General features: G+C 43.7%; 1 protein-coding gene across 2 annotated transcripts in view; it reads left to right on the top strand.

Moving 5' to 3' along the window:
- The window catches only part of THRAP3 (thyroid hormone receptor associated protein 3), a 74,999-nt gene extending 49,772 nt beyond the window's left edge, over positions 1-25,227 (top strand). For both annotated transcript variants that reach the window (XM_036108085.2, XM_036108087.2), the window contains exons 3-12: positions 6,584-6,748; positions 10,759-11,661; positions 13,187-13,900; positions 14,833-15,005; positions 15,751-15,862; positions 16,907-16,991; positions 18,904-19,091; positions 21,467-21,662; positions 22,101-22,244; positions 23,647-25,227. In XM_036108085.2, coding sequence (XP_035963978.1) covers positions 6,612-6,748; positions 10,759-11,661; positions 13,187-13,900; positions 14,833-15,005; positions 15,751-15,862; positions 16,907-16,991; positions 18,904-19,091; positions 21,467-21,662; positions 22,101-22,244; positions 23,647-23,868 — 2,874 coding nt within the window. In that variant the 5' untranslated portion in view covers positions 6,584-6,611 and the 3' untranslated portion in view covers positions 23,869-25,227. The remainder of the gene's footprint in view (positions 1-6,583; positions 6,749-10,758; positions 11,662-13,186; positions 13,901-14,832; positions 15,006-15,750; positions 15,863-16,906; positions 16,992-18,903; positions 19,092-21,466; positions 21,663-22,100; positions 22,245-23,646) is intronic.
- The last annotated feature ends 602 nt before the right edge of the window (positions 25,228-25,829 follow it).

The following is a 25,829-nucleotide window of genomic DNA, read 5'->3' as shown; positions in this document are numbered from 1 at the left end:
GCTCCCCGCTGAGCAGGGAGCCCGATGCGGGACTCGATCCCGGGACTCCAGGATCGTGACCTGAGCCGAAGGCAGTGGCTTAACCAACTGAGCCACCCAGGCGCCCCCGTACTTTGGTCTTAAGTTGGTTGTAATGTGTACATTGAAATGAGAGTTCAACACCATGTGAAATGTTGTGAATACTCTCTTGAAAGTATGTGAGATCTCTTGAAGAAATTGAATATTCTGTGAGATAGTTTGATACAGGAATGAGAAAAGAAAAAAATGTAGTCTGCTCAGCAAAGCTCTCTACAGACATTAAATTACAGCAGCGGAGCCATTCAAGCATTTTAGATGCAGATATCCAGAGATCAGACTGTTCATCATAGGCATTATTCCCTCACCCAACTCCATTTCCATATTTTTCCGTGGGTTTAGAAAACTTTAAAAGACAGGTTTGAATTGATTTCACATATCAGGAAGGCTTTGGGTCAGCTTGATGTTACCATTTTGTTTTCAGGTTGTAGTATGTTTGCCTTTAGTTTTCGTTTGCTTGACTAGTAAATTCTCTTTCTGTAAAGTCTTAAGAAGACCTTTAAAGTACGAACCGAGTATTTATGGACTGAAGGATAGTTGTGTGGTTTATATGTAGCTTGGTCATTTGGTGCTGCTAAGGTTGGAACCCCAGTGTGGTCTTTTGAGGTTATATTTGGCACTACTTAGTTTTAGGAACCCAAACTCCTGACAAATATAACCTCTCAGTAGGCTACCTGCAGGGTTCTAGCCATGGTAAATACTGCCATAATGCTTATTCTGGTGAATTAAGCAGATACCTAACGATTGCCAAGATAGCGCTGGCAGAATCACTAAGGACACGGAGAAGAAACTTAATCTGGGGTGAGAAGGGAAAAGGAATAATTCAATTCTTCCTTATCTTTGAGAGTTTTTGATTTAGAGAAGTTTGCTTTGGCTTTGTCTGCCAATACTACTTTTTTTGGAGTTGAAAAATAAGATGTGTTTTTTAATGATGTAAAAGCCATATAATTATGTATCTTAAGACCTTTGTTTTAAATAAAATGCATCTGTTCTCCCAAGCCCATTGAACTGCTTGGTAATTAGAGGAATGGTTCTGGTGGAGAAGGCTCGGGCTTTGAAAAAGCTGATGGCTCTGGGAACTGGCTCTCAAGTGGCTCTGCAGGAACAGTTTGAAAGTGAACCCTTGCTCCAAGTGACAGAATCGTATCTGAAGTGATTTCAAAAGGCTGTTTGAAATTCTTCTCTTGGGTTTTAAAGAAAAGGTAGGAGGGAAAAAGAACCAGAACAGTAGTTGTATAAATACAAGATGGAGGAGGAGGATATCTTGCGGCTGCCGAAGGGTGTATGAGAAAAGACATTGGGGCTTAGTGACTTGAGGCTCACTCCAGCGTGTGCTTGGTATGGCTTTCCAGAAAGAGAAATTTTTGGATGCGGTAATACTCTGTATTAGGCCACATTTGTAGAATTACTCTTAAGTTCTGAGTATGCCAATGAAGGAAGACAAACGAATTGATTTCGGGGCAAACAAGGTAATGTGCATATGATAACCACATTGTCTGAAGAACGTTGGAGAGTTGAGACTATTTGGATCATACCAGGCTCTTAACTATAGGAGTTGAGGAATCAGGTCCTGTATTTTGCATTTTTAACATGCCAGGCACTTAATATTAACTATTGATTGCTGCTTGGTCAGTTGGTGGATTCTTTTATAATGCTGGTGTTAGGAGCATGACTCCCTTATCTTAATTGTTTTTTTTTTTTTTTTTTAAGATTTTATTTATTTGACAGAGACAGCGAGAGAGGGAACACAAGCAGGGGGAGTGGGAGAGGGAAAAGCAGGCTTCCCGTGGAGCAGGGAGCCCGATGCTGAGCTCGATCCCAGGACCCCGGGATCACGACCCGAGCCGAAGGCAGACACCTAATGACTGAGCCACCCAGGCGCCCCTCCCTTACCTTAATTGTGAGCAGTTTTTACCCAAATTGTGTTTGAAGGGACATGTTTTTACCTGAGCCACATTTCATAGTCATGAGCCGTCATATTACGCCATAGTTCTTCTGTAGGGACTGGACTTTTTTATAATGCTCTAAATGAAACGGCCTCTTCAGGAAGGGTGGGCTTTGTTGAAGAAGCAAAACTTCTTTTGGGGGAATTCTAGTTTGAACAGAAATCAAATGCTAGGTACTGGTAACATGTTAAAAGGTGCCAAATTGATTTCCAAAGTGGTATTTGTCTTTCTCACCTCCCAATATTTTTGTAGAACATGGACACGGAAGAAATGGTAGAAAGAGGAAAAGATGTGTGTAATCACAGTGACGTCTAAAAGTCTTCAAAAAAGAATTGAGAGTTGTTTTGAACGGAGTTTGCTTATTTGATTAAATGGCTTTATTTAAGATTGTCCCTACCTTATACTAAGAAGTATATGTATGTATATCAAGAGAAAAAACTTAATGTCTTTTGGACACTTCCTTTCCCTTTCTCTTCATATAACTTGCCCTTTGTTAGTCTTCAGGTGACAGCTTAAATGCCACCTCTTGACGATCTTATCTAAGTAAGTCACTACTACACTGTATAAATTTAATGTTATATGGTCTTTGTCTTCTCGTACCTACCAGAATTTGTAATTACATTTTTGCTTGGTTGCTTATTTGTTGTCTCTCAGCACCTCTAGACTCTAATAAGCTCCTTGGAGGCAAAATCAAATCTGGTTTAAATTTTTTTTAAGGCGGGGTGGGGCAGAGGGAGAGAGAGAATCTTAAGCAGGCTCCACACCCAGTCCCGTCAATCTCACAGTTCTGAGATCAAGACCTGAGCTGAACTCAGTTACCCAGGCACCCCAAATCCGCTTTAATTTTAAGTGTTTATCCACTAGCTAGCATCCTCTTGAATGCGTTAAATGATTCATTGATTTATTTGCAGCTGTGGTTTTGTATCATCCAAAGTTATTCCATTTACATCTCAGGGTATAATGAGGTTTTTAAAATCAGTTTCAATTCACATTTAAAAAGTTCCAGGAGTAGGAGTAAGGGTGGTATTACAGTATTGTGACTCCTAAGCGTACTTGTCAATTCTAGTAAGTTTTTTTTTTTTTTTAAGTTTTTATTTATTTGACAGAGACACAGCGAGAGAGGGAACACAAGCAGGGGGAGTGGGAGAGGGAGAAGCAGGCTCCCCACAGAGCAGGGAGCCCGATGCGGGGCTCGATCCCAAGACCCTGGGATCATGACCTGAGCCGAAGGCAGATGCTTAACGACTGAGCCACCCAGGTGCCCATTTAGTAAGTTTAATATATGTAGAAATGTTAAGTTTGGCTCTGTCTGTATTTAGGGTAAGGTTGGCTCTTATCTGTATTTAGGGGACAACATTTTCTTCCTCTTAGTGAAAATTAGCTTTAAAAAAAAAAAAAAGATTTTATTCATTTGAGAGAGAGAGCACAAGCACAGGGGAGAGGCAGAGGGAGAGGGAGAAGCAGACTCCCCACTGAGCAGGGAGCCCGACATGGGGCTCAATCCCAGGACCTGGAGACCATGACCTGAGCTGAAGACAGATGCTTAACCATCTGAGCCACCCAGGCACCCCAGAAAATTAGCTTCTTAATTTTCCAATTTCTGAGGGTTGAAATGAGCATTGCCTTTGACACTAACTTGCCGCTTTTCCCCGCCTTTTCTTTTAAAGTCTGATATTGTCCACTTGTGTGAATGATCTAAAAGGATTTTCCATTCTGGCTTAAGCTAAAATTGAAGATTGGGCAGAGATGTTATGAGGCAGACAAAGGTAGCCCTAAACTTGTGACAGAAAAAAGCTATTCAGCAAGACTGAACCCAGAAAAAACGAAGACATCCTGAAGGCCAACCAGAAAAACAAAATGCATTTCCATACTCAATTTGTATAAATTGCTCAGTTACACCTCCACCTCCTATCCCTGAATAACTTAGTCCTCTACCCTGGCTTTGCATAATGACTACTGCCAAAAATCGGCTTCAAATGGAAATCTCTTTGACCTTGCTGAAGCACACAACAGTTCAGTCCCTTTGGTAGGGTCTAGACTCTAGGTCTTCGGCATCCTCATTTAGCAATGTCTTACTCATTACCCTTTGTCTCTGGCTTCCTAGCAGTTTCTCTGTCCTCTTCTAAATCAGGTCTCTTTTTCATGGTTATGGTTATTTCCCCATGACCTGGAGCACCCTAGAGAAGGACTGGGTGGCTACTTTTGATTGTATGGTCAGGCGAACCTCTGAGGAGATGGCTCTTGAGCTGAGATCTGAATAACAAAATCCAGGAGGTAGAGGAGGGTGACATGTTTGCTGATTATCATTTTCCCATTTAATTTTTCCCAAGCCAGGGGCAGCATCATAAAAGACTCTTCAGCAAAGCAGTGAGGCAGTGATGTGTGGTAGAGTAAGCTCTGGAATTTTGGCCTGTTAATTAGCTTTGTGGGTTTTGACAGATCCCTTGTTCTTCCTGGTCTTTGATAGACATGTGCTATAGCACTTCAACTTTCTGCTTGGAAGATGCCCAGAGTTGTAGTAGGGTTTAAAGGAGGATAAGTGAGTTGGCTTGATATAGCGTACCTTGAAGACAAAACCAAGCAAACTTGTCAGGGCACCTCTGAGGCTCTCTATTCATTTCTGCGGGGGAGGAAAGAAAAGGAAAAAGAAAATTTTGTTTTTTCATGGGAAACCTGAACAAAGGTTGACCCTTGATGCTAAAGAACTAGAGGAAAGTGACAGTTCTTCACTTTATAAATTACCTTAGTACTGTGTTTATGAATTGCTGTCGTGTATTTTACAGGATTTAGTAACATGCCACCGTGGTATTAGAGTATTTGATAATACATTTTGTTTAGAGATTTATTTATTTGAGAGAGAAGGTGGGTTGGGGAGGGGCAGAGGGAGAGGGAGAGAGAATCTCAAGCAGACTCTCCACTGAGCGCAGAGCCCAATACCTTGAGATCATTACTTGAGCCAAAATCAAGAGTCCGGATGCTTAACCAACTGAGCCACCCGGCTGCCCCATCCACATCTTTTTTATCCATCTGTTGATGGACACTTGGGTTACCTCCATATGTTGGCCATTGTAAATAATGCTGCAGTAAACATAGGGGTGCATATGTCTTTTTGAATTAGCATTTTCATATTCTTTGGGTAAGTATCCCTGGATCATATGGTAATTCTATTTTTAATTTTTTGAGGAACCTCCGTACTGTTTTCCACAGTGGCTGCACCAGCTTGCATTCCCACCACAGCACAGGAGGGTTCCTTTTTCTCCACATTCTCACCTACCCTTGTTGTTTCTAGTGTTTTTGATTTTAGCCATTCTGACAGGTGTGAGGTGATACCTCACTGTGGTTTTTGATTTGCATTTCCCTGATGATGAGTGATGTTGAGCTCTTTTCCTCTGTCTGTTGGCCATCTGTATGTCTTTGGAGAAATGTCCGTGTCTTCTGCCCATGTTTTAATGGTTTGTGTGTGTGTGTGTGTGTGTGTGTGTGTGTGTGTGTGTGTGTGTGTGTGTGTGGAGTTGTAGGAGTTCTTCATATATTTTGGATACCAACTCCTTATCACATACATTATTTGCAAATATCTTCTCCCGTTCCGTAGGTTGTCTTTTGTTTTATTGATTGTGTTTCCTTCACTGTGCAGAAGCTTTTTATTTTGATGGAGTCCCAATAGTTTATTTTTGCTTTTGTTTCCCTTGCCTCAGGAGGTTTATCTAGAAAAATGTTGCTATAGCCAATGTCAAAGAAATTACTGCCTGTGCTCTCTTCTAGGATTTTTATGGTTTCAGGTCTCACATTTAGGTCCTTAATCCATTTTGAGTTTATTTTTGTGTGTGGTGTAAGAAAGTTATCCAGTTTCATTCTTTTGCATGTAGCTGTCCAGTTTTCCCAGCCCCATTTGTTGTTCTGTCACGCTTTTTAAATCTTTTCCTTGGAATTAAATATTAAGGATTTGCCTCATGACTTTAAAGCCCAGGGAGTAGAAAATGGCCAGATGTTAATACTCAGTAACCAAGATACCGTTGCATAGAGTTTCCTTTCTTAGAATTGGGAAACCTGTCTCAGGTCTCAATACTTTTAACAGCTGACTTAGTCTGAAAAACTTGTTTATTGAAAAAAGATTGTATGCACCAAATCATTGGTAGTTCCCCTCACTTTTGTTAATGTTTCATTGTGTTCCCAAATCAGGGCTAAAGGTCAGATTTCCCATTTGCTGCTGTGTCTTGGACTGTTTGGAACTGTACTGCTTAGAAATCCCTCCTTTAAAAATAAATTATTTGTTTGTTTGTTTGTAAGCTCCATGCCTAACATGGGACTCAGAACTCACAACTCTGAGATCAAGAGTTGCATGCTGTACCAACTGAGCCAGCCAGGTGCCCCTAAAAAAAATTTTTTTTTAATTGAAGTATGATTAACATAGAAATTCCTCTTGGTAACAGGGCAGAGTGTTTTTAATCAGTCATTTTATCTGTGTGTGTGTGTGGGGGGGGGGGTTTGTTTCTAAGTGTCCAGAGAAGTTGAAGTTTGCAAAGGTATTCCCTCATTTGTCTGATTCTGTTTTCTTACTTTAGGTGTAATTGAAAAGTGACCTCTTCAGAGATGTCAAAAACAAACAAATCCAAGTCTGGATCTCGCTCTTCTCGCTCAAGATCTGCATCAAGATCTCGTTCTCGTTCATTTTCGAAGTCTCGGTCCCGAAGTCGATCTGTCTCTCGTTCAAGGAAGCGCAGGCTTAGGTAAGGGGATGTGATTGTGTATCAGGATAACCATTGCATCGGTCATCATGGGTCTCTGAAGAGCTTTTGCTAGACTCTTTCTGTGAGTGTCAGTTGTAGTGGGTTGGCTTAAGGCAGAGGGTTGGGCTGTAAGATATTACAGGTGTCTTGAAATGCTACGAATCCAAATCACCTTTGATTGCCATGCTGTTTGCCTAATTGCTTTTCTCCTCTGCCAGTATGTGCTGTTTCTTATCTACTTTGGATGAAAGAGCATTTTTTTTTATCTGAACTGCTTGCTTCAAATCTCTACACCTGATTGTTTTTTCCTGGAGTATTTTTGGAGGCTTTGGACCAAAGTTTATATGCATCCTCGGCAAAGAAAGGATAGCTAGGAGGATTAATAGTATGACCGGCATTGTGAGGAGAGAAGCCTTATTAACTCTGACATAATTAAACCATAAAAACTTAACGGGAATCATTTGTAAACGTTCACCTGACGCGCCAGTTACTAACAAGCAGTGTCTGTCTAGTAAACCACAGCAAAGCTATCCGAAAATCACTCTTGGAGACATCACTGTGCCTAAGTGAACAAGGAATTCTTTTGATTTTATTGCCAGTGTTCTTTAATTCAGTCAGTATTCACATCTTTAGGTGGATTTCCCTATTTCAGTTATGTCTTAAAATAGGATGCTAACCCTCCAGCGCCTTTTCTCTTTTGATGTGTTGGGAGTTGGGTTTTTCATTCTTTAAAACTGTTTTAATTTTCTTTTGTGAGTAGACAAGAACCTTTTAGTATATACAAGTTTCTACACGTGAATGTCGATGTATTTAACTACCAAGTGGGGGATAATGTGCACAGTTTTGTTCTTTTTGTCAGAATTGCACCAGGCAAGGAGGTAATTTCTCAGTCTCACCGCTTGGGACTCCCCCTACTCTTTATTTCACACGAGTATTTAGAATTCTTTTGTTAAATGAACTGATTATGAAATTTAAAATAAACCTCAGGAAAAGTAGTTATTAAGCTGCATTCTTTATTCCCATAGCCCTGTAGTATTCCTAAAATGTCTTAAAGAGATGGTTGGTAGAATTCTTTTTTTTTTTCCCCCTCCCAACAAGTTAATTCTTCACTTGATCTTAGCCAAAAGGCCAAGAAGTGATGAGAACAAGTTAATTCTTAAATGGATCTGTAAGAGACCTGCCTGAAAAGTAATTTCAGACCAGAGGGTGAATTAAAAAGTTGGCGTCCATAAATATTAATGATTCTGATAATGTAGAATATAGTGAGTCTCTTCCTCAAACAAAAGAAACACTAGATTTTTTTAATTTTTATTTTTAAAGATAACATTACACCTTGAGGGTAATGAGTCCTAGCCTTCCCTCTCCTCTTTGTTTTTTGGGCATGCATTTTTATACCAAACTTTTAGTTCAAGCCGTAGGCTAGATAGAGGTTATTGCCCAATTGTGTGAGTCCATTTAAGTAAAATTTATCCCACCTTTCACCTCTCTGAAAAAAGAAGAGGGAAACCCACTAAGTATATTTATATCTACCTTAGGAAGTTGCTATCAAGATATGGGATTGAGCAGCGACTTTTAGTAATTCCTGCCTTGCACCCAGAGTCTTTGGATTTGGGCCATTTAAATTTCAGTTTAGCTCAGTTGGGTCTGAAAGGTAACACTTGAAAACTTAATCGAGTAAATGGAAATTAAGTAATTGGCTCAAAAACAAGAAGCTATACAACCAAAACTGAGTGACATTAACTGACACAAACCAAAGTGAAAAATGCTAACCAGCTGTGAAGTATCTATGATAACTGGGATTCTGGGCAGATCTATCTAGACAGATTTCTTCTCCTTACTCTACAGATTATTTGGCATGGTCATTGACTTGGCAAATGAGGGAAAAATACCTTGGGCAATATGTGCTGGGGTAGGTCTAGAGCCACTTTATGTGCTATCTTATACTGAGAAGATTGTTACTTTGGAGGAATTTCTCCACAGAAAACATGTTTTTATACTCGATTCTAGTCTGACATCTCTGTTTTTTAGAAACAGATAAATTTGCCACTGGATGTTCAGTTTTTATTTCTGGCTTATCTGTTCCATGATTTTTTTTTTCTTTTGTTTTCCTTCTCCTACAAGGAAAGTATACTATCCAGAGAGTTTGAGAAACCATGCTTTTAAATTAACTTAACTGCTGAGTTCTACAGAATTGGAGAAAATTGATTGTTTCCTTGTATTTCACAGACTGTATCCTTTTAAGTGACTTCTCGTAAATAACTTCATTTGCAATCTGCAGAGACTCATGCTCCTGCATCTGTGCAATGACTGCGGGTTTTGGATGCAGTGTGCCACAGGGCCCTCACTAGTAATTGGTGACAGAAGCAGCAGTAGCCTCTGAGGATGGGAACATGAATTAAACCCTCCTTAGTGCTGGTGGTGCATCACCTCCCTCAAGTATAGCCATTTAATCGGGTCATGTTCAGTTTCATAGCCTGCATCTGCCTCTTCCTTCTTTTCTTATATTGTTACTGTTTTCGAATGAAAAGTTTGGAAGGTAAGTTTTTGTTTTTGTTTTTTAATTGTACTTAAATAGCAACCGTTAACAACCAGCAATATGGTGCATTTTTGCCAGTCACTACTGTTCTTGGGGTAGATAAAGAACCTGAACCCCATGAGTAGTAAGGAGGGGAAGACCAATTTTACTTTATCTTCTTTAGATTAAATTAAATGTAAGTTTCTTTTTAAAAGCACCATTGTTTAGTTAAGACCTGTCACATTTGCTAAATGGAGTTACTTATAAAACAAGCAAGCAAAATGTATCTGTTCCTAGTTAGGTCTAATATGAAAAGTTCTGTTGATGAACCAAAGGGTTTTTATTCTACTATATCTGAAGAAAATATTTTTGGAAAGACTTTTCTAATAATTTTACATATTTCTATGTAACTACTCAGGAGTAGTGGTTAATATGAATGATCTGTATCTTAGTTGACAAGACACATCAGGTATCCAAGGACCCCAGTGGATTTTTATACCAACAGATAACAATTTTTGGCTTTTTGTTAGAAACAAAGCTCCCTGTCATTGACAAGCCTAGCATTCATAAACATGTAATTTTTACAAAGGTCACTGTTGAATCCCCGTGGTTCTGGAAACGTGCCTTTGCTCAATTAGAGTTCCATGCTGTTGAATGAAGAAGAACACAACACTAGGCTTTAGGTTGGCTTGAAAGAAATGTGGGTGGTGATGCGGGAAGAGGGCTCATTTTGGAGTTTTCTTTGGTTAACCTGTGTCCTTGGGTGTCTTATGATCAGATGGTGCCCTCTTGTGGCACCCAGGTAGGATCTTGTAGTTCAACAACAGAAACTTGACCTGAGTAGTGAGACCATTTCCAGGTCCTCAGGAAAAAAACCATTATATTTATATTTTTTGCTGACCTGATTTCAGTGAATTCTTCTAAGCTTTGGCAAGTTCCTGTTTAAGTGTTCTTTGCTTGGGACTATGTATTTACAATCCCAGGTCTTAGTGGAATCTAAGAAAGTAGCCCTGCCCAGACAGAGAGGGCTGAATGGGATGAGGAGTAAAATGTTACACCAGTGTAGGGGCCAAAGGACCTGCACAGTCTGCACCTAAGTCTGTGAACCCGAGCTTGTATTCTTCCTGACTTCCAGTGACGTAGGGACCTGTAAAATCCCGTGTTAAACTCTAATTAAAATGGTTGTGTTCAGTTACTACATTAAGAACATTTGATGTTCTTTTAGTCACTGTAGAAATACATTTCTGTTTAAAATGCGCTACACTATTAATGAAGCAATCTCAGTGGGTCATTTGTGAAGGTGATTCTTACCTATATTATTTGTACTTAATGTGGGTCAGCAGTGGGATTAAATGTTTAAGTTTGTTTCTTTGAGAACAAAACAATAAAATACATAAGAACAAGATTTCAAACTGTTACTCTTCATTGGCAGGTATTTCTTAAATAAAAAGGCTTGTGTCAAAAATTCAAATATTTCCCCCATTCCCCTTTTCAGTTCTAGGTCTCGTTCCAGATCGTATTCTCCAGCTCATAACAGAGAGAGAAATCACCCAAGAGTATATCAGAATCGGGATTTCCGAGGTCACAACAGAGGCTATAGAAGGCCCTATTATTTCCGTGGGCGCAACAGAGGCTTTTATCCGTGGGGCCAGTATAACCGAGGTGGCTATGGAAACTACCGCTCCAACTGGCAGAATTACCGGCAGGCATACAGTCCTCGTCGGGGCCGCTCCCGATCCCGGTCCCCAAAGAGAAGGTCCCCTTCACCGAGATCCAGGAGCCATTCTAGAAACTCCGATAAGTCTTCCTCTGACAGGTCAAGGCGCTCCTCATCCTCTCGTTCTTCCTCCAACCACAGCCGAGTGGAATCTAAGCGCAAGTCTGCAAAGGAGAAAAAGTCCTCTTCCAAGGATAGCCGGCCATCTCAGGCTGCCGGGGATAACCAAGGAGACGAGGCCAAGGAGCAGACGTTCTCTGGAGGCACCTCTCAAGATACAAAAGCATCTGACAGCTCGAAACCATGGCCAGATGCCAGCACATATAGTGCTGGTTCTGCATCACGGGCCTCTGCAGTTTCTGAGTTGAGCCCCCGGGAGCGAAGCCCAGCTCTCAAAAGCCCACTCCAGTCTGTGGTGGTGAGGCGGCGCTCACCCCGTCCTAGCCCTGTGCCAAAACCTAGCCCTCCACTTTCCAGCACATCCCAGATGGGCTCAACTCTGCCGAGTGGTGCTGGGTACCAGGCTGGGACACACCAAGGTCCATTCGATCATGGCTCTGGGTCCTTGAGTCCATCCAAAAAGAGCCCTGTGGGTAAGAGTCCACCGGCCACTGGCTCCACGTATAGCTCGTCTCAGAAGGAGGAGGCTGCTACCCCAGGAGGAGCAGCCTATACAAAGAGGCAAGTATCTTGTTTCCCCTCCCTGGGTGTGTTTTTAGCTCACCAGCTGGCAGTTTAATTGTAATGTGATCTCAGAGCTCTGATTGGTGGTAATAAGGTAATCCCTGTTTCCTAAACTTTGCGTTAGCAAATTTGAAAAGCACCACCCAAGGAAACCTTTAGCTTATTTAACTCTAGCTTTCCTACCTTCCTGAATTTGTATTGCAGCATAAAGTTGCTTTAGACTGCTCTGCAATGATATTTTCACATTTAAAATTTGCCTTGGATTCTACCAATGTAAGCTAGAGAACAGTAGAGATTTGTGGGTCAGCTATCAAAAAAATAAGGTCTTTGCCAAAATGAATGGCCATTGGAGCTGTTAGACCCTGTAGGACCCACCATCTACTGTGATCAGTCTGCATCAGCCCATCATGGTGAAGAGCTACACCTCGTATCCTCACACGCTCCAGTTGAGGAGACTGGGCAGATGGGAAAGCCTGAGGCTTAGTCCAGGAAGCCCTTTTTTAAAATCACAAGGTGGGTGTATGTCCCAGTAGAAGCCAACCAGGCTGCATGTTAGGAGAGGACGTGACCGTGCTTCTGTCTTTCTGCTCTGGGGGACATGGTGAGTTGGAACCTGAAGCTTTGTTTGTGTGGTTGGATGGATTGGGATGGCAGAGTAAGTAATAGGGAAGTTGTATTGGGACCAGGTTGTCAAGAGGGACTTACTGGGCAGGTGGTTCCAACCCTCCCCCCCATGTCCCCTTTCTTATTAGCATATTCTTTGATGCCCTGCTGTCCTTTGAGTCTTCTTTGCCATAGTAATGCCACTATAACTTGATTAGATTTTCTTCATTAATGGTACAAACTTTACAGCCTTCAGTGACTGCTTTAAAGTTAAGTGTGGTTCCTTGCCAAGACTGGGAGTCTCATTAGGAGACTCGGGCACGAGCTCTGCTTTTCCATAAGAACGAGTAGGATGGTTTCTGCCCCCTTCCCCCAATTAACTTGTATTTTGTTTTTATTTGTGTTCACAGTATATTTCATATTTAGATCTCCTAGGTGACTTGAAGCAAACATGAAGTCTCTTTTGAGACTTGTATTTCCAAATGTGAGTTGTATAAAAGCAAAACAGTCCAAGGTTGAACATTCTATGTTAACTTTGCTGAAAGCAGATTTTAAATGACTGAGTGAAGGTTGGATAAGACCTTAATTTTTTTTTTCCTAGACCACTTACAGGTAAGTAGGTTTTGTTTTTAGTATCCTAAAAATTACCTTTGCTGTTTTCTTTTTGATTGCTCTTGTAAGACACAACTCCATGGACCGGGTATTTTTCGCTTAAATGGCATCCAAGTTCATAGATCTGTGAAAGGCTACTTTTCAGAAATTACTATAAGAAAGTAACCAAGTAGAAAGTCTTTGGTAACCCTGGAATCCACAAGACATGTTTGTTCAAAGAATCAAAAACACAAGACCAGATGGTACTGTTTTAGATCAGGTTGCTTAAAGGGCCTCTTTTGTGTCTCCCTTGTGTTTTTATAACTAGGTACCTAGATGAGCAGAAGACAGAGAATGGAAAAGATAAGGAACAGAAACAAACAAATACCGATAAAGAGAAAATGAAAGAGAAAGGGAGCTTCTCTGACACAGGCTTGGGTGATGCAAAAATGAAATCTGATCCGTTTGCTCCCAAAACTGATACCGAGAAGTCTTTTCGGGGTAGCCAGTCTCCCAAAAGGTATAAGCTTCGAGATGACTTTGAGAAGAAGATGGCTGACTTCCATAAGGAGGACATGGATGATCAAGATAAGGACAAAGCTAAGGGAAGGAAGGAATCGGAGTTTGATGATGAACCCAAATTTATGTCAAAAGCCCTAGCAGGTGCAAACAAAAACCAGGAGGAGGAGAAGTCAGGCAAATGGGAGGGCCTGGTTTATGCACCTCCAGGGAAAGAAAAGCAGAGGAAAACAGAGGAGCTGGAGGAGGAATCTTTCTCAGAGAGATCCAAGAAGGAGGATCGGGGAGGGCCCAAGAGAACCGAAAGTGGGCACAGGGGGTTTGTGCCTGAAAAGAATTTCCGAGTGACCGCTTACAAAGCAGTCCAAGAGAAAAGCTCATCACCTCCCCCGAGGAAGACCTCGGAGAGCCGAGAGAAGCTAGGAGCCAAAGGAGACTTTTCCACAGGGAAGTCTTCCTTTTCCATTACTCGAGAGGCCCAGGTCAATGTCCGGATGGACTCTTTTGATGAGGACCTTGCAAGGTGAGATGTAGTCCTTGAACTTCAGGGCTTTAGTGGTCTGAGGGGCATCTCCTAACCCCTCCCCCTGAGGATGTTCGGGAACCAGGACAGGCCCCTCATGTATTTCCCCTGCTGTCCCAAGTTTCAGTGCTGATACGTTTCACCTGTTTTCAGTGGAGAAGAGCGTGTCACTGAGCAGTTATATGTTGGGGGCAGTATCACAGGGGTGGTAAAGCATCTTTCAGTCTTCAGTGACTGGTTTTCTGGGTGTTGGGTCTCCTCTCGTCTTGATCTCTATCCATTACCCCACCCTCTATCCCCCATCATCCCATCTTTTCCCTTAAATGTGCTTAAGATGATTTTGCCTGTGGAGCCATCCAGAATCCACTTTTCCATTCTTAGCTAGGTTACCAAAGTCTATTATTATAGACCTCCATCAACTAATGTAGCAATTTTAAAAGTTGGGGCTGGGGGGAGGGGTGCGTGGCCAAACTTGAGGAGAGTGGGAAGGCCCAGGCTGTGTTTTGTACCTGGGGTAAAAACCGCACTGCTAGTGGGAAGTCCACCTGAGCAGCATTCCAGCCACCTCCCACTTCACTGAGTGGTCCTGGCTGGCCAACCTAGTTGATCTTTTAAAATACTTTTCATTTGTTGTGTGTGTTAAAACTGCAGTGACTCTGAAAACAGAGTCACTGAGGGTCAGTACTTCACCCTGCCCATTTGTTCCTATTAAGGACTCCCAGTGAGAAAAGGGGAGAGAGAGATTTTGGATGCCCTTCTCCGTCATTATGGTCCATTGAGGTTACTTTGAACTTGGGTGGGAAGCAAAAAGCAACTTTGTGGATAAATTTAAAACTCTTGGGTTTTGAAAAAAGCATTGCCTTCTTAGGGTTTAAATATTTTGACTTTCTGTATATCTTGTTACACTGGGCCTCCCTGTGTTTCCTTTCCAGACCCAGTGGCTTATTGGCTCAGGAACGCAAGCTTTGTCGGGATCTAGTCCATAGCAACAAAAAGGAACAGGAATTCCGTTCCATTTTCCAGCACATACAGTCAGCTCAGTCTCAGCGGAGCCCCTCTGAACTGTTTGCCCAGCATATAGTGACCATTGTTCACCATGTGAAAGGTGAGTGCAGACCCCAGCCTGCTGCGGGCTCCCTTTCTGCGTGCTTCGCTTCCTCCGCTACAAGCAGGATGAGTGGGTGAATAAGGGAGCCTTTCGGGGCCCTTTATCTCATCAAAAGGGCCTTTGAAGCTAGGGACTCCTTGAAGGAAATTCCTTCCAAGGAGGAGTTTCCATTTTTTAATTACAGAGTTGAAGACTAAATGCTAGTAACCTGTGATCGTGAGAATAGGTAATAGCCTTCACGTAAGGTTTAAAATGCTCAAAGAAGTATGAAAAATGGCTTTTCCAGCACCTCATTTTTCCTGTCTAGCAGATGGAAGCCGCTAGAGGTCTCTCAGAGACCTTGTGGTATGAATTTCTTCTCCACGTTATTCTACCATGTCCTGGGCAGACAGGTGCGCAGGTTGGGGAGTGGTAGAGAGAAGTGATACAGCAGCTGGGTTGGGCCAGATACAGATTCTGCCTAAAACTTAAACTCCAGTGGGAGTTGGTGCTGTGATTCACAGAGAAGTGGGCTCTAGGTTTCCGCATATCCACATCCTAAGACAAGGGAGTGACTGTGGAAATCCAGTGGCCAACACTGGATTGTGTCTGAGCCAGCTGTTTTTCCTTCCTCTTTTCAGTGTGTCTGTTACATGGATTTGACTACTTGAGTCACATCTTTGTGGCTGCAGGTTCATGTGGAAGAGTTGAATATTGTGTCTGCCTTTGGGATCATAATGTGTTTTTCTTTGAATTCCCACAGAGCATCACTTTGGGTCCTCAGGAATGACATTGCATGAGCGCTTTACTAAATACCTAAAGAGAGGAACTGAGCAGGAGGCAGCTAAAAACAAGAAAAGCCCAGAGATACACAGGTGAGGACTTTGGCCTTACACTGGAGGTGGCCATAAAAGCTTGCTCATCAGATAATAAACTCGTCTTGTTCTTGTCAACGTTAGGTGGGTGCCTTAGCAGCAGAGTTCAGGGTGAACGTTCTCCAGACGCTAGGATAGCAGTGGGCATTTGTAGTTTGAGTGGAAAGGGCATGCCTTTATGACTACAGTTTCTCACTTTGGGCCTGAGGAAGACCAGCCTTTTGATACAGATGAATCCTTATATTCCTGGGAGCTGGCAAATGGTAACCTGAGACCACTGTGAACTTGCCACAGGTGGAGTAAATGTTAAGTTTTTTTCCAAAACTGATATATGGAACGCAAAACTGATAGATGGAACGCATGTGTTCCATGGAGCAGTTCTTCTTCTGGAAGAATTTCCAGTGGGTGGCAGAGCTTGTACGATTATGTCAAAGGGTTTAAAAGCCCAGCAGGTTTAAAGACTGTCACATTTGGTTGTGGGAGCATATTCAGTAAATAGGGGCTTTGTCTAGAAAGAAACTTGAGTGCAGCTTTAATTTCTTACTAGTCAGCTCTGTTGCAGCAGGGAAGAGAACCATGTTTCTCCAACAGTCTTGGGTCTGGGGTCTCTGGGATGTATGCATATGCCAGGTGGTTTTCTCATCTAGACCTAATGTCATAGGTAAATAATGGGCTATTATATTCTTATTCCCAAGACGAGAACTGCTCTTTGAGGTTAGCAGGGCATGGATCGTCTTGATGTGAACTTGAGGTTATAGGCGTGGGTGTAGGTGAATCTTCCTTCCTGGCTGTAACAGTACTGGGAAGGAATAAGTTCGGTTTGAGTTGGAGAGGTTGGGATGTGTGCATGTGTGCGCACGCGCACACACACACCTACCTATGGGAGAGTATAAATACATAGGCAAAGAATGTAAGTAACATATATATGTAAGTTAAGAAACATAATTAAAAGGATTCTGTTACTTAGCTGAGGAACTAAAATATTACCAATAGTATATTCACATTATGGGGATATTAAACAATTTTTCTGTTTTCAATTTTTAGGAGGATAGACATTTCTCCCAGTACATTCAGAAAACATGGTTTGGCTCATGATGAAATGAAAAGTCCACGGGAACCTGGCTACAAGGTGAACTGTTGCTTTGATCGTAATTCCAACAAAATGAGTGCGTTGGGCATGAACTTGACAGAAATGTGTTTGTTTAAATTACTCTCTACTTAAGTTTGTGTTTTTCTTTTAAGGATGGGCATAATTCTAAAAATGAACTACAAAGGGTTAATTTTTATTAAATGTATCAACAACCTTTGTGAAGTGGTTAGAATATGGTAAATGACCCCAAAGTCTATTGAGGTGAGCTTGAGAAAAAAAAGAGAGGAGTTTTGGAACAAGTGCCCATGATGAGAGAAGAAACTTTTTGTGATATTTTTCTGCTTGTAAGTATTATCAAATCAACTATATTACATGCACTATTTCCAACCATGATTTCAAAAAGACATGCATGTCAGAGGAGAGTGAAATATTCATATCTTAACATGGTAGACTGTTTTAAACAGCTAGTCCAGTTTTTTTTCTAACATTGTACCATATTTATCATCTGTCAGTTACTGTTACTTTAAAGCTAAACATTATTTTGATAGCCCAGCTACATTTGCAATGATGTGCACGCAAACAGAGTTATGAAGAGGTTAAAGCTTGTATGCAGTCTTTTACTATGAAATAATACATTTGGGTTTTTTTTAAGTCTCTTAGTATTTATGGACCTTCATTCACATATACAGTTGAAATTTAAAATTAAAGATGGCTCTTCCAGTGCTGCTGAAACCTTTTCAAAAGATACTCATCTTCAGTTCTTCCGAACGAACTTGTCTCAATAGTCAAATGTGACGAGAGGCCCTCTGTACAGTCTCTCTCCTCTCCCAGCCCCCTTTTGTTTTTCTCCATGTACCCACCAGCTTGGCACTGACCCTGTGAAAGGCTTTGAGACAGCAGACGAGCGCGCGCCCTTTAGGCCTCTCAGGCCCACTCCATAGAGGTGCTGTGGGTGCACGGCCTCAGGGAGCAGCATCTGCCTTTTTGGGTCTTTGGAGAGTACAGAGACCCCATTCCCTCTCAAAAATGAACAGGATAAAAATCTCCTTAAACTTTATTTCAACAAAAAGTTTAGTAGTTTGTATGAGATGTTAATATGGAGTGAACTGCCCATTCCTTCCTCTTTTAGAGAGGTTTTACTTCCCATGAGGCAAGTCCTAGTGCTTAATGTCCCTGAATCCACCTGGCCCTCTGTGCTCTGAGTGTCCCCAGAGCTGTCGAAAGCCCTTGCCCTGGTTTGGGGCACACAGCGCCGCTGCTCTGTCTGCCACACATATGCCCTGAGGGGTTCGACTTAATAAGGAAGTCAGCAAAAAAAGAGTTTGCTTTCCTTTTTTGCTGCTGCTTTTACCCTTTTTAAAATAAATTTTGACCTGGTATTGCCACTTTGTGAATTCTCCATTGTGGTTTTTGATATTCCTTCTCTAAAACAATTGCTCACTGTAACTAAGCGTTTTGGAAGGCTGCTGGTGTCCCACAGTCCTGTTGTTGGGTTCCACACTCAGAGCTCATTCCAAGGAGAGGATAAAACCCATGGTGGCTGCCACAGTGTAGGTAGGAAAGGATGACATGACACCAACGTTTCCACGCTTGGTGGTGACTAGGCCTGAGCCAGCCTAACCGGACACCTTCTAATGCTGATTTTGGCCTACTCAGTGTGTAGGCTAGCCAGAGTTATTACTGGGCCACAGAGGAAACAAACAAGGAGATCAGTGTCTAGCATTTTCAGAAGGCAGTCGTCATTTTAGAGAACTGGTTTGGGTTCTGTGAGGGACCCTCAGGAAGGGACTTCTGTGGGACATCCTGTATCCCTCCAAGCTTGGGTGAGGTGCCTCACACTCCCAGTGCTTCCTCTGCACCACTCCATTGGAGTAGAAACCACAGTTTGTGGGGTGGTTGAGTTGACAGCCCCGAATCCCAAAAACCTTAATTTTGATTTCTCTTTTTGCAGGCTGAGGGAAAATACAAAGATGATCCTGTTGATCTCCGCCTTGATATTGAACGTCGTAAAAAACATAAGGAGAGAGATCTTAAACGAGGTAAATCAAGAGAATCAGTGGATTCCAGAGACTCAAGCCACTCGAGGGAAAGATCAGCTGAGAAAACAGAGAAAACTCATAAAGGATCAAAGAAGCAGAAGTACGTAAGCCCCTGTTACCTCCTTCAGACTCTTGAGTGGGGTGTCTTGTCTGCTCCTTCTGGGCTGTATAGCAGATCTTCTAGGCCAGAGAAGTTCCGGGTTAGGAATGATAGCAGTTTCTTCTTTTATACCATGTAACTGTCAAGTAAGGTCCCTGGCTGAAAACAGAACTTCTGCATCAAAGTAGGTGTGATCCTTGTCCAAAGAAGGCCTCCTGGGAGACGGGCATTTAATTTGGCTTTAGGGACAGAGTGGAAAATCACTTGGGAATTCCTTTTGGGTTGTGTTAGACATTTTCTTTGATATGTTCTTTTTCATCACAAATCTTCACGGGGAGGTTATGTTTTAGAAATGGCTCAAAGTTGTTGGCTGGTTAATGACATTGTTTTGTCAAAGAAATAAGAGTGAAACTAGATAGGACAAGATTGTTGATCTTAAATGCCTTTTAAGAACTAGTTATGCAGACACTTCCAAGTGAGGTGTTCCAAATATTCTTTAAACAAAGGTAGCATTGTTGAACTTCATAGGGCAGCATTCATGCCAAGGTCCTGTCGTTTCTATTTACATCTGTGAAAGTCCCATGACTTTTCAATCATGTCCCATTAAACATAGAAGAGTTGAAGTCCTACACTTTCCCATATGAAGCAATACCACTTTTGCTGTTTGTGAACTTTAGCCGGCAAGCATTTTCATATCCATTTTCTGATAACAACAGTCCTTTGAAATAAGTTGGACACTTGGTGTGGTACCCATTTTGAAAGATAAGCTAAGCTCATAATGATTTGTCTAAGATGACACAATTGTCAGCTGACATCAAAACCCAGATGCTGTGTTCTACTTTGTCTCCCGCTCCACCTTGTTACTTGTGCCTGGGGAGCCCTGGCAGCTTCCAGGGCTGCCTGTTGGTAAGGGACCTGATCATCCTCAGCAGAGAGTGGAAGTGGTGGTTCAGCAGTCCTTGATGCTGCTCCTGGTGGAGAGGACGTAGAGCCCCTCAAACGTTCCAGGGTTGGGTTTGGGTTGGGATCCTGATTGCTTTCCCTGGAGCACCTCCCTCTTGCTCTGTCTTGCTGTGTGACCTTTGAAATCCTAGTATTCTGTGACTGGGGCAAGAAGCAAGACGGTTGTTCTCATTCTACATCACACCTCAGTTCACAAGAACTGTTTCTCATAGGACTGAAGGACAACTCACCCAAGGTCACACAAGTAATAAAAGGTGGTGCTGGGACTCAAATCTGGGGCCTTATTTTTTAAAACCTTTTGAAATAGCGCACTGACTTAAAGGAGTCAAGAGTTACACATCTGAGTTATAAAAATCCTGTGACAGTAACTTAGACTTTTACTGTTTATGGAGTAAATGCTAGAAAGAGCCGCTAGGATTTAAATATTTAAGTTCTTGAGCTTCTTAAATGTCAGGGAATGTGGTGGGAGAGGGGGCAGGATACTTTGCATAATGGAGGCGGACAGCGAGAGGTTCCTGGCACTTGGCCGGCTTCTCCCCGTAAGTCGTCCTCTACTCCTGGGAGCCTGGCCTTTCTACCACCTTACAGGCCGCCAGTAAGCTCCATTCGCACATGGCTGGGCCAGCACCCACATCTGGTAGATAGACAGTGACTCATTGTAGTAAGCTCATTTGCTCTAGTCTGTAATTTCTCTCAGATGAAGGGAAGGGCGGGAAATCACTCTGGGAAGAGTTTTGCTAGATCCTGTGCTTAATAACTCACCCTGTTTGAGCTCAGTGAGAGGTGCTATGTGGAGTAGTGGTATAATTAGAGCTAGGTTTGAACCCAGGTTCTTCCCAGCTCTGTCACCCTGAATCTCCTCTGTCTATAAAATGGGGAAATACTACTGAATAATCAGGGTTGCTATTTACTGCATGCTTGCTCTGTCACTGTAAAGTGTTTAAGCATGTTGTTGGTTCAGTCTTTAGAACAGGCTCATTAGGCAGATCATGTTCTTCCTGTGGGAAATAAAAGTAACGTAAAGCATAAAACAAATGGTATTATATAAAGCCTCTGTCCCAGTACCCAGTACATCATGGCTCCCAATACAGTGTTCGCTTCCTTCTGCCTTTGTAGTTCGTGCATGTGTATTATACGGGGCCATGTTCTCTTCCTCTTGCTATGCATGTCCCATGTTTATCACAGGCTAAGACATAGATGTGTCACTGAACATGATTCACAGAATTGAGAGGAAGCTCTCTGGGTACCCTGGGTGGGTAAGGTGGGGGCGAGTTTTGAGGTTACTCGTCTTCAGTGTCTTCTTACCACAGATACGTTCCTGATTGTCCTGTGCACCTTACCAGTGAGGTCCCAGCCAAGGGCTGTCCGCTAGGGCCGAGTGATTTAAATCCCTGGCTTTTCTGTTTTCATAGGAAGCACCGGAGAGCACGAGACCGGTCCAGGTCCTCCTCCTCTTCCTCCCAGTCATCCCACTCCTATAAAGCGGAAGAGTACACTGAAGAGACGGAGGAGAGGGAAGAGAGCACCACGGGCTTTGACAAGTCAAGACTAGGGACCAAAGACTTCGTGGGTCCAAGTGAAAGAGGCGGCAGAGCTCGAGGGACCTTCGTAAGATCCTGCCCCCTCTCCCTGCTCCTCCCAACTCTAGTTAATGTGATTACCAGATTACTAGTTTTGTTGCCCTTGCTGCAAGTAATCCAGGCTCTACATCCCAGAATCTGTACCCCTCTTCCCCAAGCTTTCTGGTTTTAGTTATTTTTCTGTTCATAATCACTTACCTAGAAAGCCTCTCGGGCTTCTGACCTCCGAATTTCCCCCCTTGGCTTGACGGCTGCTGCGTCTGTAGGGAGGGCCCTGTGCCCTGTGGCCCTCTGCCTGGGCTGCAGACCGGAGCGGAGAGGGAACGGCTAGAACCCAGGTGACCAGCAGATTGACTGAGGACCGCTGTCTGTTCTGAGCCAGAGAAGTATTTGAGCCGAAGGCAGGGAGTGGTTTTTCTCCACTCCTGACTCAGTCCTTTGTTCCTTTTCCCCATTTATGCCACAGCAATTTCGAGCCAGAGGGAGAGGCTGGGGCAGAGGCTCCTACTCTGGTAACAACAACAACAACAGCAACAACGATTTTCAAAAGAGAAACCGGGAGGAGGAGTGGGACCCCGAGTACACGCCCAAAAGCAAGAAGTATTACCTGGTATGTGTCTGGGATAACCAGGAAGGGCCAGAGCGCCTCTGGCACACAGCGTGGCTGATACCGACGCTTCATTGGTCTGTCCCGAGCTGTGATTAAACGTGTGTGCAGGCGGACTGTGCTGGGGGGCTGTGTACTTGTGGGTCCGCGTGGTGCTGGCCAGAGGAGTGTTCTCCTGCGAGGCAGTATCCTGGCCGCAGAGCTGTATGAATCCAGGATGCGCGAGAAAGGTTGCTCTGGCCTTTTGAGTCTGTGAGCTTGTCTGATTGCTAATCCCCCCTTGGCCGCCGTCCAGCCTTCATCCAGGGATGGAGTCATGGCCCTCCCCTGAGCCCACAGTTCACTCTGTCACTCCCTAGTGCAAGATAGAAAAGACAGCTGAGGATCTCTTTGAGGGAGGGGCTCTGTCTCCAGAATGAAATGTCACTGGGGCTTCTCTCGTCTGAGCTGTTGGTCACTCCTAGGTAGCAGGCACTTTCTGGGTCTCCCTCCCTCCCTCCCTCACGTTGGGGCTCCTCAGGTCCAAGCAGATGGGACTCTGGGTGTTGTAACCAAGGTAAACTTGAAACTGAGACTCCATCACCCCCAAGAAGGGCTGGCACGGGTCTGTACCGTGAGCTGCACGGCTGGGACTCGGGTTTTGTAGACGACTGCACAGCCACCTTCGCTTTTCTGGGGCAGCTGGGAGCTGCTCTGAGCCTTCCTGGGGGGCCCTTGCACCTGCATCTTAGGGAAAAGTTGGCAGGGCCCAGGATAGGTGCTGGAGTGGCACTGCTACGGGGGGAAGGTAAAGGCCATCTGAGTCCTTCTCCCTGTCCCCATCTGCCACCTGAAGTTCGGAGCATTGTTGGCCTCCTGCGTTTAGGCTGTTGAACGAGCAGCCCTGGCAGGAAGCAGCTGGCCCTCTCGCTGAGTTGATCCCCGGAGCCTGAGGTCCTACTTGGGATGGTTTAGAGTTTTTGAAGCCATGGTGCTGATGAGGTAACAACAACTTCTAGTTTTCAAAGTGCATTCTCACTCAGTCTCTCATTGGAGCCCTTCTCTCTCGTGTGATCATCAGAGCAGGATTGGGATGCAGAGTGGAGGGTGAAGATGATGATAGAGGGTAGATGTCAGGATTAAATGAGATAATGCAGGTGAAGGTCTTTCAGGGCTCAGTGAAGGTTTCATCATCATTGTAATGCCCAGGCTACTGCCTCAGAATTCCTAAGGCACCCAATGGAATATTCTCTTGGATCTGAATCAGTAGCATTTTTGGAGTAGGGGGGATTGGGAGGAGGACAGAAAAGGAACAGAAGGTGGGGTGGGGCAAAAGGCTGGTTTGAGAAAGTCACATTTGGATGAAAAGAGGGCTTTGGCTACTCTTGTTCACTCTGGGATTGATGGCAGTTTTCTTTTCTCTCAGCATGATGACCGTGAAGGTGAAGGCAGTGAGAAGTGGGTGAGCCGGGGCCGGGGCCGAGGAGCCTTCCCCCGGGGTCGAGGCCGGTTCATGTTCCGGAAGTCCAGCACCAGCCCCAAATGGGCCCACGACAAGTTTAGTGGGGAGGAAGGGGAGATTGAAGACGACGAGAGTGGGACAGAGAACCGAGAAGAGAAGGACAATTTACAGCCCACAACTGAGTAGGGGCCACTCTGATGGGAGTCCCTGCCCAGGGGAGAGAGGGCGCTGGGAAGATGGCTGGTGAGGAGCAAAACAGAGGAGCCTCAAGATTGCAAAAATCCCACCCCTACCCCCCACCAGCCAGCCGCACAGAATCCTACTACAGCCGAAAGCATCCCTGGCGCTGCGTCCCACTGGACAGAGGCGGCCGGCCGAGGAGCCTGGGGTCAGGCCCGGCTCTTGAGCAGAACACAACACATTGGGCTTTAGCTGTGTTTCTCATTTGTTGTTGGTGTGTGGGGTGGGGGCTGGGGTAGGGAGGGGAGAGCGATACTTGGATTTTGCTTTGTTCCCTATTAGAAACCAACAGTTTTGTTCTTACTTTCATTTGGAGCTAAGAGGACTAATTTGATGATTTTCAATCTCTTCTCCCTTATCCTGATTTTAAAAGCCCTTCTTCCTTTTTTTTTTTTTTTTTAGGCATATGTAGTAATAATAGCAGAAAGATTTAATTTGGGTAACTTTGATTCTTCAAAGAGAAAACAAAGCATGTGAATAAACATTGAAGTGTTCACCTCAGTTTGGGACCAAACTGCTTGGATCTTTGTAAAAATCGGTTTTGTATGTCGAGGAGGAGTTCAAGGCCTTTCTGACCACCTTGTGTTCCCCTTTTCTGCACAGCCATGTATCCCGTGGCTGCTGACCACACCCCACATGCCCCCCCACCCCAATACTTTCTGATTTCTTCTGGGCTGGGCATCCCATTCTCCACCAGCAGCTCCAGTATCCCAAACTTTGTAGTCCTGCTGATCCTCTCAGCAACAGGGGTGGAAACTGGATGGCAGTTTCTGGTCTGTTTTCTAAGAAACTTCTGAATTCTATTATCTTTACAAATATAAGATGAGAAAATAATTTTTTCAATATTTTTTATTAATCTTTTTATAAAATGAAAAGAAACTCCTATGATCGATTAAGGAAGGTGGTTATGGCTGGGTGGTTTGTGGGGGTTTGTTTTTTCTTTTCGTTTTTTTTTTTTAACCTTAAGCTTTAAGTTGAAACATTCTTGGATGTTTGGGGGGAAAACATCCTCTTAAAATGGGTCCTTGTGCTTGCCTTCTGGGGAGGCGGTCCTGAGCAGGTGAATCATATGGCATTTATGCATATGTTATATGCGGACTGCACCCACCTCTTCTCCCCCCCCCCCCCCCCAACCTTTGCCTCTTGGGTTGTTGTGCTTCTTTCCCCTTACTTTGCTACATTTCTATAGTTAAGTTGGTTTTACTTGAATGATTCATGTTTAGGGGGAAAAAAATGAAAACACCCTTAAAATTTGTTTCAACTCCTCCTGCAAATAAAAAAATAAATGAAGAAGGCAGATGTAAATGGACTCTGGTCATTGTCACCCTTAGTTGTGTGTGCGTGCGTGCGTGTGTGTGTGTGTGTGTGTGTGTTTGGGGGGGGAGGTATGTACTGTAGCAGCTTCAAGAAACCTGAAAGACAAAACTGTCTCTCGGCTGTCACCGAGGCTGTTGCTTAGTCCCATCCTCATCAGTGCCATGCTCAATTGTTTGGGAGGAGACTGGGCCACCCTTTGCTGGCTAATAACTCATTGCCACCCTGATGGTTTTACTTCATCCTGTACCCTGGACACCCTAAGAGAACCAGATGCTTTCACTGTGGTTTTATGGGCAAGGACTTTGGCTTCCAAAGTGGTGGGGCAGAGGTCAAGTGTCGTGGATAACAGGCTCAGCTTTCTGTGTTCACCACTGAGCAGAAAGATTACCAGAGAGCCCAGCCAGGGGGGGGCTGGCACCAGATGGGCCCTAAACTTAAGGCCTTGCCGGCTCTGGCCTTGGCTGTGAGCAGGAGCCTTGGAAGCTCCTAAAGTTCCTTTTTTCTTGCCCTTTCCCAAGGAGAATCTGGATGTGTTTTATGAAACCAAACAGCCCCGTGACCGGAAGCAGGGGTCTCTGCACTCCTCCTGT

This window comes from Halichoerus grypus, chromosome 5, assembly GCF_964656455.1.
Source record: "Halichoerus grypus chromosome 5, mHalGry1.hap1.1, whole genome shotgun sequence".
NCBI lineage: Eukaryota > Metazoa > Chordata > Mammalia > Carnivora > Phocidae > Halichoerus > Halichoerus grypus.
This window is presented reverse-complemented; position numbering and strand designations above follow the sequence as displayed.